Below are 13,115 nucleotides of genomic sequence, written 5' to 3'. Positions count from 1 at the left end.
AAAAATAAGACCTAGCCAGACCATCAGCTCCAATGCATCTTTTGGAGCAAAAATTAATATAAGACCCGGTCTTATTTTATTATAAATTATTTTATTATTTTATTATAAGACCGGGTCTTATATGACGTAATATAATATAAGACCAGGTCTTATATTAACTTTTACTCCAAAAGACACATTACAGCTGATTACCTGGCTAGGTCTTATTTTCAGGGAAACACTGTCCACACGCCACCGCCATGCCTAGGCCTATAAGGACCCTGCTCAGCTCCGCCCCCTGCGCCCCGCCTCTGAGTGCGCCCCGCCTCTGAGTGCGCCCCGCCTCTGAGTGCGCCCCGCCTCTGAGTGCGCCCCGCCTCTGAGTGCGCCCCGCCTCCCCGAACGCCCTGTCTCGGGATTAGCTTGCCCTCCCCCGGCAGGATTGCGCCCAGTCCGGTGGGCCTTGTCCCGGGCGCCCACCCTGGCGGGGGCCGGTCTAATACAACTTGTGAGTCGCGTCCGCGCCTCGTCGGCGCGAAACCGGGCCCTCGAATGCAGGGCGCGATGGCTGCCCCGGCTCTGGCCCCAGTCACCCGGCAGGTCAGCAGCCGCGCCGCCCCGGCCCTGGTCCCGAGCAGCCCCGAGAGTGTGCAACCACTGCCTGCCGCCGTGGCCGAGCTTCCCGTACTGGACGCGTCTGGAAGGCCGGTGCCGTTCGGCACTCTGTTCCGGGACCGCAGGGCCGTTGTGATCTTCGTGCGGGTGAGCCTGAGCGGCGGGGCGGCCCGGAGCTGGGACCTCGCCCGCAGGTTGGGATGGAAGTTACTTCCACAGCCTTGGCTGGGGGGACACATCGGGGCCCTCAGAGTGTCAGAGTCAGAGTGGTGTCCGCTCGGCCCTTCCCATTGTCGTCCACTAGAGGCGTCCTGAATGCGAAGCGCTCCTCTCGCTTCCTATAACGGGAAATCGACAAATACCCCACCAGGCCGAGGCCATTTTCTCAGCGAGTGAGGGGGCCTAGCAGGGACGGGGTGCGGCCCAGTTATAATGCGTATTGGGCGCCCTTGACAATTTGGGTGTTCAATTACTTAGAGTCACGCGTAACGAAGTACTTGGTCCCTTTTGGCTCCTGAGGGTGTTAGTTGCTAACTTGTTCTTTTTGCCCTGTTGGGATTTCAGCATTTCCTGTGTTATGTCTGCAAGGAATACGTAGAAGATCTAGCCAAAATCCCCAAGAGTTTCTTACAAGTAAGTTTCCTGAGAGTGAGCAGCAGCGTGTCCTATTTCAGGCCGACCTTGTGAAAGTCCGGTGTCATTTATAAGCAATGCAGTAGGGTCAGGTGCGGAGTGAATGTGCGGCCTGTACAGCGCTGACACGTGTAAACCCAGATTATCACCTTCCCACACACTTCTCCAGCACCTCCAAAAAGGGAAGAGACGCGTTAGAGATCTATTTCTGTCCCTACTTATTGGTAACTGCCTGCTTGTAAACATAATAATAATTTTGACGCTATCTAATAACCTGCCTGTTTACAAATGTTGAATTGTGACAATGGCAAAAACACAAATGCTGGAAATTAATGATATTTTCTTCCCTTTATTTTTGTAATAAAAACACTCAAAATAGTTGTTCATTATAGGAAAATGCTAATATATCTTAAAGGTGAAATGTTGTAATAGGGTGCACATTCCACATCCCTAGGACAATCTAATACATGTGTTTTTCTTCAGGCTCATAGAGGGTTTTCCCCCGGTGAGCTTTTGAGTGAAGGCTTTGGGCAGTCTTTGTAAAACTCAACTATTTTTAGTAGACCTTATCAGTTGGGATGTGAAAAGAGAAAACTGTTTGATTAAATCCCCTACATTAATAGTTTCATTCTTTTTTTAGTGTATCCCTTTGGGAAAGTGTAGAGAATTATTTACTATATTATTTTAAACTTACTTAGCAAAAGATCATCTGAATTAAACATTTTAGCATACATTTCTTTGCTTTGACTCACACAATTTTGCTGTTTATTCCATTCTTCTGGAAGCCAATAGATGGCATTAGAATGGAACAAAAGACTTGGATAAGGGGAAATTGTAGAAAAGAATTTCTAATCGAGTGTACATGTCTCTTTTTTTTTTCTCCTAAAGGAGGCAAATGTCGCCCTTATAGTGATTGGACAGTCATCCTACCATCATATTGAGGTAAATATATAGCAAATTAAAAAACTAACAGATTAAATCTGTGTCAGACATAAAAAATTATCTTATTTGAACCACTAAGTATGGGTTCAATGTATTAAAATTAAGTTAGATGATCATTTCTTTCTCTCAATTTTTCTGATAAAAATTGCAAATCTTCTTTTTGTAGCCTTTCTGCAAACTGACTGGGTATTCTCATGAAATCTATGTTGATCCCGAGAGAGAAATTTATAAAAGATTGGGAATGAAAAGAGGTGAAGAAATTGCCTCCTCAGGTAACACATGACATGTCTCAAATAGAAAATGCTGATGGTGTACTTTCACATTTGCGTTTATGTGCATGAGGGAACAAATGGTAAATTAATAAATCAGACTGCTTTTTTATGATTCTGGTAAGCGGTCCAGATACACCAGAGTTTAAAATACTTATTTCCTGGGTGTAATGACATGGAAAGCTGTTTGTGAAACACTAAATGAATTTAAAAAGCAGGTTGAAGGACAATGTTTTCATTATGATTCCAGTTTTGTGAAAAAACAAAAACAAAACACCATTTCATAAACATAAAGATCTATAGTGTGTGTGTGTGTGTGTGTGTGTGTGTGTGTGTTTGTGATGAAAAAGGCTTTAAAAGATACTGCAGTGCTTACCCCAAGGAATAGGAGTGAGGAAAGTGGTTTTTGTTTTTACAATGAGTACATTTTACTTTTGTCATCAAAAGAAAAATAATTGCTTAAGTAAATATATTTTAATACCTCAGCATCATGGTTTTGAATACTCTATGTTTTAATTGAAATTTTCATTTTCATTTGAAGCCCAAGTCAAAAGGGTTCTTAATAGCGCTTCAAGCAGAAGTAATTACTTCCCTCATTGTACTTTAATACACCTTGTACTTCGTTTTATACTCTGTTATTGCATATAAAGTGGGGGTAGTATACTTAGTTGAAGAGTTTGGTGTTTTATTCATGTTTATGTGGTCCACATTCCCTGCCCTTAGCACAATTCTTTATAATTAATAGAGCTTAATAAGCTTTAGGTCAACTGTTGATACGTGTTTTAGAAAGAACTTGGCTTCTGAAATGTCAAATAAGAACTCAACTCGAACTCAAACTATTCATCTCAGCAAATATTATTGAGCTCTTGTTCGTGACCCCACTGTGTTGGCTACTCCCAGGAGGGTAGTGATAAAAGACATAGCCCTGTACCATCCCCAAACTCATAATCTACTCTGGGCGACAGAAACAAACAGCCGAGTACAATCCAGTTTATGGGCTTATAACAGAGGAGAGCATGTTTTGGGAATACAGTGGTACCTTGGTTTTCGACGTAATCCATTTCAGAAGACCGTTCAAGGTCTGAAAGGTTCAAAAACAGCCGACAGCTAGGCCGCAGGATCTTGCACTCAGCGGAAGCTGCGTGACATGTTCAACATCCGAGGCGTGTTTGAAAACCAAAGCATTTCTGGGTTTACGGCGTTCATAAACTGAAATGTTCGTCAACGGAGACGTTCGAAAACCGAGGTACTACTGTACAAATGCCAAATAAGCGAGGGGAGAAAAGGATCTGGGAAGGCTTCTCAGAGGAGGTGTCATCTAAGCTCACTCTTAAAGGAGTTTGCTGGGTGAACTGTGGCTGCACAGGAGTGCTGCCGACAGAAAGTAGTACATGCAGAAGCACACAGCCGTGAAAAAACGTGACTCTTGGATGAGTGCAGGTTCCTGCATCTGTCTGGGGAGCCAGTTGGACAATTGGTGTGGACCAAGAGACAGGTTGTGGCCAGTTCATGCTGAGTCTCGGCTGACAGGCCAGGGAGTTTGGATTTGTTGTGATGGTAGTGGGGGAGTCATACAAGTATTTGATGTGAAGTAGGGAAACAGTTACGTATCACTAGTGTGGAGGAGAATTTGGAACCCCACAACCAGAGCCAGTGACATTTGTGACACAGTAGTAGTAATAGGCTAGAAAGACATGATGGGGCCTAAAGTGGAGATGGATGAAGAGGAGGGAATGGATCAGGGAGCTGTTTATGAGGGAGAGTTGACATGATCCCTTTACTGATGTTTTTAAAGAAAGCAACTGAGACTTTATTAGAACTAATGATGAGCTAGCATAAACACAGTTTGCTCTTTCTCTTCTCCCTTTAGTGTAGGAAATTGCAACAGTACGGATTGTGGACCTTACTTTTTGGTAGACTGATTTCCTGTCCTGTAAGAGTCTCAGCACATGTAAGGTCTCTGTATCATTTAGCACTTTCCATATAAACTATGAGTTTTACTTTACTAATACCTCACCGTTTGTTGTCCCAATAAAGATACAGAATTGCAAAGAAAACAGATGAATTCTAAACAAAAGAGATGCTTGTGATTATGAAAAAGAGTATATTCAAATCTTTTAAACTCCTTTGACCTATGTTAAAGTACTGTATTTCCAAACAAAATATTGGTTCTCATAAAATAATTTTTAAAAGTTCCTCCCTAAAACAACATAAATCTCAAAATCAGTCTCAGATAGTCCTACTTGAAAATTAACACACTAAAAATATATTACACAATTACAATTTTAAATTAGTGGGACGTTTTATAAAGAATAATAAAGGCAGTAAATGCAAGGCAGCAGGTTTCCCTGTAGTATTTCATTTTGCCTTATTTGATAATAAGCTAATTTATGATATTAAATCTACAGTGATGAGTGTGGGTAGAAGATAAAGTACAATGCAGAAAACACGCATCTTATAATATTTACTTAACCTAGTGTTTTAAGTTAAAATTCTGCTCTTGAGTCCAAGAATCAAAGTAAACAGGAAAAAACTGAAAATAAGAGTTTTATGCATAAGAACTGAATTCAAACTGGCAAAATTAGAGTGCTTCACTGCAAAAATTGTTAAAGTCTATGTTGCGGAATCTCCAGTTGAATTTCTAACATTTCAAAAATATAAAATGACCACTTCTTTGGACATACAGAGATAGTTTGGATTTCTGAACATTTATTTCTATATAGATATAGAATCCTGTAAAACAATAAAATTTAGTCTGAAAAAACTAAATTTCTAAGCTAATGAGCCTGCATTTGTTTCTTGGTAGGATGAATGTCCATCCTTATGTAAACATAAAAGAAACAGAAGAGTTTGAGAGATGAAGGGAAATAATAGGTATCCGGACATATTAAGAAATCACGCAGGTCAAAGGCAGCATAATCATCAAAATAAAAAGTTAAAAGCAAATCGTAAAAGGCAGGAATAGGAGAAGATACAAGAAGGGTCAAGTGTCTTCACTCAAAGGGAATGGAAGTAAAATATCAGTGTGAGAAGGAAATAGGAAAACTGACAGCCAAGGAAAGCTGGAGAGGTAGCTGTTGTAGTTACAGCTAAACCCCAAAGTCTCAATGGCATAACACGGTCAAAGTTTACTTGTTCTTTTACATTTCAAGAGGGTGTATCTGTTCGGGTGCCTCTCCTCCAAGTAGTAATTCAGGAACACCACATGGGAGGACCCAGGCCCTTTCCATCTTGTGGCTCTGCCATTTTCAACCCAAGGCTTTCAAGAATGTAGAAGGAACGTGGAGAATCACTTGTGGGAGGTTTTTAGGAGCTGGCCTGGAAGTGGCACACATCAGTTGACTCATTGGTTAGAACATAGTCATGTGCCATACCTAACTTCCAGGAAGACTGAGAAATGTAGTTTAACTGTGGGCCCAGAAAGAGGAAGCAGGTTTTGACCAGCCTATAAGTCTGTGTCACAATGTCTCTTGAAAAGGAGTATAGCTACCTATTTCTAGGTTAGAGAGTAAACAAAGTATGAATGGGGAATTAAAAAGGAGAGTACTACCAGTTTGACAAGTCTGTAGCAGACATTTTTCTGTCGCAGAAAATGATCTAGGTCTGGCATTACTTTTTCCTTTAAACAGCAGTCCTCAATTGGGGACAATTTTGTCCCTCCCCCCGCAACCAGGGGACATTTGACATCAGAGACATTTTCGGTTATTGAACTTGGTGGATGGTGGGTGCTATGGCATCTAGTGGGTACAGAGGGAAGGGTGCTGCTAAACACCCTATATTGCACAGGACACAGAAACACTGGTCTAAAATGTCAGTAAAAGGCTGAGAAACCATTCTTTGAAGGAAAAAAGACAAGTCAGAAGTAAGATGACACACAAGAAAGACAATGTTTTATAGAAGTACTAACTTCTTTTTAATACCTAATTGAATATAAAATGATTACATCTAAAGACAATTTCTAATATTTCAGGACAGAGTCCCCATATAAAGTCAAATATACTCTCAGGAAGCATTTGGAGCCTGTGGAGGGCAGTGACTGGCCCTCTTTTTGATTTTCAAGGAGATCCAGTTCAGCAAGGCGGAACCCTCATTTTAGGTCCAGGTAAGCATCAAAGTCCAGACGCAGCAGGACATATCTCATGCCTTTTGGAAGTTGGAAAGTAAATATAATGTGAGTTAGATGCCCCTTTGTGCTTTCCACTTGTTGCGTCCGGGGAATGCTCTGTCCGGGTGGCACGCGGACACTCACTTCCCAGTCAGCAGCAGTAAACCTAGGAAGGCCTCTTCAGCCATCCTGGTTGAACAATAGCCGACCCGCCAGTGGAACGCATGAATAGGATCAGTAGGTTGCCCTGTGGCCTCATGTACATTGTGAAACTACCGGAATCATGTCCCCTGCTTGCTACCCTCGATAATTACCGTGAAACTTGTGATTCATTGTCCCCATGCTTGCTGATTGTAATTGTTATGGCCTAGCATTCTTTCCAGACTGGTAATCTATTAGAAAAAACCCTATAAAATTAGTGTCCTGGGGGAACACTCCAATGGGGACGTTCGCTGGACACACCTGAAGCCAAGACACTGTCTCGGTTCCCCAGCGCCTTGGAAACACTCTTCGGGTGGTGAGAACTCACTGTTGCTCTTTGTCTTACTTTGCTTTATTCTGTCTGTCTTACTTATGGCCTCACTTAATAAATAGTGTTTTGCTGCCTCAACTCCGTCTCGGTGTGCATGGTGAATGCGTATTCGACACCCAAATTCTGTGGCCACTTAAAACCTAGCCCCTTGCTGCTACAGAAGTCCAGAGGCCACCCACTTTCTTCATAAAATAGCCACCATGTGGAAGTGGGCCACTTGACAGTGTAACAGTCAGGGTGCTGTGCTTCGTAGGGAGCATCTTTTGTTTTCAAAGGCTTCTGTATATTTTGATGTCTGTTTATCGGCTGTGATGTGCCCATCATTCTATACTCGAGTGTGTTGAGGTATTTGGGATAGGGAAAGTCAGTGGTGGTTTGGTGAACTGTCTATGGCTTATAACACTCCTGAAAAGGTTCAGTAGAAGTGAACATTTCCAAACAGGAGAAAATCAAGCACTTTTTTGTCAATAGATGAATCAATCTAGTTATTTATATCTAACAAAACTAGGGGACTTGCTCAGTGTCAGAAAGCCAGTCAGCCCCGGGGGCAGCTCTTTCAATAACAATTACTATAAGCCACATCCTTTAAATAGCTTTATTGATCGTTATGGACCATCTGAAATTCCTTTGGCTCTGCTAAATGGTTGAGTGTAGACTCTACCATGATCAAGTGTTGCAGTCAGGGACAAACATCCATATAACTGTCAGAAAGCTAAAGCACTATGTTGTAAACTGTTTTTTCATGGTTCTTCTTCATTTTTAAAACTGTCCATGTTAGTGAGCGTAGCTTCTAAGAGTTATAAAATTTGCATTTACTTTAATAAATTCCAGATGTCTCAAAGGAAGTCTTTAGAAGGAGGATTTTGACCTAGCATTATGACTTTTGGGCTTTTTACCTCTGGAATTCTATAGCTAGTTACAAATCGGCCATTTTATTTCATCTCTTTTTCCCTCTCTCTCGTGAATTTACACCAGCTAGATTAGCCAAAAAAGAAGCCCTGTTTTATGAGAATGAGTCGTATAAATTATCCCAGAACGACATTGGGCCATATTTCAGAATAACTTATTTCCATCCTCGGACCCGGAAGACATTTTTTTTGAGTCCCTCATCTCCATGTTTCGGCATCATTTGACCACACGTTTGGTTGTGTGAGAATGAAGAGCACAGGGACAATGTCATTTGTGTGCCAAGTTGGGGCTATATACTTAATATGGAGAACTTTTTGATACTACCCACTGGAAAAAATGTAGCTTCTCTAAGGAAAGAGCTTAGGTGTACTTACATGTATCACGGTTAACCCGGTAGTTCATTTTGCCTTATTTGCATTATTATTTGATAATAAGCCAATTTACAATGTTAAATCTATAGTGATTACTTTAGGCATCAAATAAGTACAATGCAGAAAACATGCCTCTAACAATATTTACTTAATCTAATGTTGTACGTTAAAATTCTGGTCTTGAGCCCAAGAATCAAAGTAAACAACCTAGACTATAAATTATGACTTTATTTGAGCAGATAAAAGGATTGTGGACATCTAAATATATTCTGATTGTCTTAATGTCCTTATTTTTCAGCCTCTTTTGCTCTATGGTTAATGCATATAGCCTATTAAATCAGTATATGGGAGTGAGTTTTTTTAAATGAGTGATTTATTCCATTATTACATTTAAGAAACAGATGTGATTTTCCAGCTTGATATTTGTGTTCCATATTCTGCCTATGTGTTTGACAGGATATTTTAATTACATTGAATAAAACCTAATAGAAGGTTATAATTTAAGAATCTTTCCCTTTGGATCTCATAAAACATTAAGTATCACTCTTATTTAACCATATCCTTGTCATGCTTTATTACCTTAATTAAAAATTATTGTGGCATTATATACAGAATATAATGTACTCCGGGTAATTAGTTCTTCCCTTTGGACGAATTAAAAGTTGAAAAGCTTCCTTGATTCTAGTAAGTGATAAATCTAATGGATAATACTATATGCGAACCTCTGCCTTTTGTTCTTATTGTCTTCTAGGTGACAACATCCACTTTATACACCGTGATAGGAATCGGTTGGATCACAAACCCATCAATTCCGTTTTACAGCTTGTAGGAGTTCAGCATGTGGACTTCACAAGCCGATCTGCAGTTATCCATGTGTGACAACACAGACTCTGTCACTTGCAGATGGACCCCTGATATATGGCCTGAAATATTGGCGTGTGGTACCCCTGTGCACTGTACAACTTGTTGGCTCTCCCCAGTTTTTGAGGAGTTGTGAAAACATAGAGACATGTACCAGTTCAACTGCATGCTGAGAGAGGCATCAGTTGTCAGAAATGGGATGTAAATTTATAATGTTATAGCTCTTAAAGTTTTATACAAAGTAAAGTTTTATTTACACAATAAAACTTTAAAAGCTAAAAAAATTATAAATACCATTTTACATTTTATATTGTGGTATACACATCCAATCAAAGGGTTTTTTTGGCCATTAAAATGATAAATTCTTACGAAGAACATATTAGGGGACAAGTAAGCAACTCAAGACCATTTTATCCAGTGGAAAAGAGTAAAAAAAGGATATTCTATAAAGAACATAATCACATTTTTATATGTATATGTTTATATTTTTGTATGCTTATTAAAAAAAGACAAAAAATAAACACCAGAATATTGCCTGTAGGTATGTCTATGTGGTAGGAGTACAGGTATTTTTATTTTTCATACTTTCTATATTTCCCAACTATGCTACAATGAGCATAATTCATTTTTTGGCCAGGAAAATGTCTTTAAAAATTATATGAAGAATATATTCTTACATAACAAGCTCCGCAAAGGCTGCAGTTCACATATTTCTATCTTAATTGCTTTACTCAGAGGAAATAAAGCAAAGCAAACCTTTTGTATAGTCCGTGTTCAAAGCACCTTGTCACTACACATTCGCTATCCATTTCACCAGGATTTGTTTTTGGTAGTGGGGTGGTGCTAAAAGGAGAAAAATATGTTTTAGGTATTTAAGGTATGTATTTAAAATATGCTTAGTATGCTTTTTGAAAGGAAATTTTAAGAACTGTTTAAAAAAACACTTTGTAACTTAAACATACTGTGGTTTGGTTGTACATTCCTAGACAGCTTCCATTTCTCATCCTGAAATTGCTTTTATTTAATTGTCATCTTTTATTTTTCTTAGAGTCTTAATATGAAGTGGGCCAGAAATTCTGGTGAAAAGTACAGCAAAATCAAAATATTGGTATATACCAAGTATAATACTGTTGAACTTACAACACACTTACATTAAATCAAGCCTTTAAAATCACACAAAATATATATATTTAAAGTATCCCAATATTTGAATGCATTTTCATGTACATATATATGGATAATCATGTTTTTAATCAATAAAAATTTCTTATGAAGTTTAAAATTAAGCAATTTTGTGCTATTTTTTTATAGTAAGGAAAGACTGGTGACCCAGATCTCTGCTGATTTTAAACTTAAAACTGCTGAATCATACCTAACACAAAATTTATATATTTATAAATGTGCACCACATATTCCTAAGCTACATAAATGTTATTTATGTGGCTTCTGGGAGGTACAGTTACATAAACAACAGTGCGGTGGTAAATTTCCTACCCAAACAAACAGTATAAAAATTACATATAATAGGTGCTATGAAATATAAAAACATGCTCCACATCCAGTAATGTCCTGGACTCAAATTTTTGAAAAACCTTCGTGTAATACATAGAAATACTGGATAAAGAATAACATCTGACACTTTTATGGTACTAATCCAAATGCTTCACATATTTTATTTCTGGAATTGATATTATCATCATCCCCATTTTATGGAGAAGAGACATTTTTTTTTAAGCTGAATTTATAAAAATGAGGATACTCTACCAGGGCCAAAAACAAGTAAAAACCAGGCTGATGACCATGCATTGAAGCCGTGGGCTGCCCTGAGGGCTACGCCCATCCCAGGAATTAGAGGAGGCTTTGCACAGTGGAGAGTTAAAACGAAGGCCACTGTATAAAGTTCAACCTGAGACCTATGCCTGAGAAGGGCTACAGCAGTGTAAGAATGGGCTACCAGTCACATCCATCTGTAGACCGAGTTGCCCAGTGATGACATGTGTTGTAAGACTTCTGCAATGAACCACTGGGCAACAAGAATTACAATAAAATGAATGTGCATGTTTAATTTTTTAAAAATGAAATATTTTTGTTTCTCAAGATTGATGAGGAACTAGTAACCTGCATAAAATGTTTGTTCCTGTTACCTCCTACCATGATGGGGGCAAAGTGATTACAATGACCATGTGAAAACTGGAAGACAAACTTTGTAAAGAAGCAACATCATCTACTTAACAGTTAATCGTTATTTTAAGAAGAGTGTTCCAGAAGATAATTAGGATGCGCAGTTGCAAAAGGTACATTAACATCATTCTGTGAAGAATGATTTTTCATTTAAATCAGAGTTCTTTTAAATTGCTTTCACTCATTTTCAATTCCAAGTTTTCTTGTGCACATACAAAAAGTGGAATGGTAGCTATTTATGCACTGGCTCTATTAGCAGAAAATTCTGAAAACAGTTACAAGATTCCAGTTTTGTATCCGATGCTTTAAATAGAAAATCACATATACTCATTCCTAAAAAGAGAGCTAAAAATAGATTCCTCTTTTCCAGCCAGTTTATGAAGTCAAAGCATAATCTTTGGAAGTTCATGCTGTCAAATGTGAAACATCTGACATTATGATGAATACTAATCCAAATTCAGTTTAAAAATTCAACATTGAGAAAAAATGATTCGTGACAAGATGAGTATAAATTTGGATGAATACATTTGTAATAAAAATGTCCATCCTAAAATAAAAAACACTGTGCAGAAGTGTACTTGAAATTTGTTGTGGTACAGACATAATTCATAATTTTTTCCAAACAAGCTGTCAGTTAACATAGAGATCATACTTGTTAAAATTTACCAATTAAAATTCATTGTGGTAAAATATATATGATATTAAATTGATCATTTTAAGCATTTTTATTGTAAAATATACATAACAAAATTTACCATTTTAACCATTTTTAAGTATACAGTTCAGTGGCATTAAGTACATTCACATTGTTATGCAACCATCACCACCATCCCTCTCCAGAACTTTGTCATCATCTCATACCCATTAAATACAAACTCCCCATTCCCTCATTCCCCCAGCCACCTGTAACCGTTGTTCTAGTTTCTGTCTCTATAAATTTGACTCTAGGAACCTAATGTAAGTGGAGTCATATAGTATTTATCCTTTTATGTCGGGCTTATTTCACTTAGCTTAATGTCCTCAAGGTTCATCCATGTTGTAGCATGCATTAGAATTTCATTCCTTTGTAAGGTTGAATAATACACAATTGTATATGTAGACCACATTTTATTAATTCATTTATACCTCCATGGATATTTGGGTTAATTCTACTTCTTGGCTGTTACAAATAATGTTGCTATTAACATTGCTATATACAAGTAAATACCTGTTTGAGTCCCTGCTTTCAGTTCTGTAGACATACATACCCAGAAGTACAATTGTTGGATCATATTGGCATTCTATGTTGAATGTTTTGAGGAATCACCATACTGTTTTCCACAACAGCTGCATCATTTTACATTCCCACCAGCAATGCACAGAGTTCCAATTTCTCTACATCTTCACCAACACTTTTCTCTTTTAAAATAACAGCCATTGTAATGAGTATGAAAGGATTTCACATTGTACTTTTGACAAAATTTGCCAATTAAAAAAAAGTATGCACAGAGTAACCAAACAACAAAATATCTGAGAAGCTGATGTTGAATAATACTTTTTAAAAAGTGAGCATGGCAGTCTATTTTTTCTTTTTTTTTTTATTCTTATGTCTTTTTTTTTTTTTTTTAGATTTTATTGGGGAAGGGGAACAGGACTTTATTGGGGGACAGTGTGTATTTCCAGGACTTTTTTCCAGTCGGTTGTTGTCCTTTCAATCTTAGTTGTGGAGGGTGCTGTTC

At 38.3% G+C, this 13,115-nt stretch overlaps 1 protein-coding gene across 1 annotated transcript; it reads left to right on the top strand.

The window, feature by feature from the left end:
- Positions 1–365: 365 nt before the first annotated feature.
- PRXL2C (peroxiredoxin like 2C) lies at positions 366–10,498 on the top strand. Its single transcript, XM_033124081.1, has 6 exons — positions 366–741; positions 1,159–1,227; positions 2,116–2,169; positions 2,336–2,441; positions 6,409–6,540; positions 9,107–10,498. Exons 1-6 carry the CDS (start codon positions 532–534, stop codon positions 9,232–9,234), a joined length of 699 nt encoding a protein of 232 aa, XP_032979972.1. The 5' UTR covers positions 366–531; the 3' UTR covers positions 9,235–10,498.
- Positions 10,499–13,115: the final 2,617 nt, after the last annotated feature.

This window comes from Rhinolophus ferrumequinum, chromosome 12 (genome assembly GCF_004115265.2).
Source record: "Rhinolophus ferrumequinum isolate MPI-CBG mRhiFer1 chromosome 12, mRhiFer1_v1.p, whole genome shotgun sequence".
NCBI classification, from domain to species: Eukaryota; Metazoa; Chordata; class Mammalia; order Chiroptera; family Rhinolophidae; genus Rhinolophus; species Rhinolophus ferrumequinum.
Note: the sequence above shows the minus strand (reverse complement) of the source record. Positions and strands in the feature narration are given on the sequence as shown.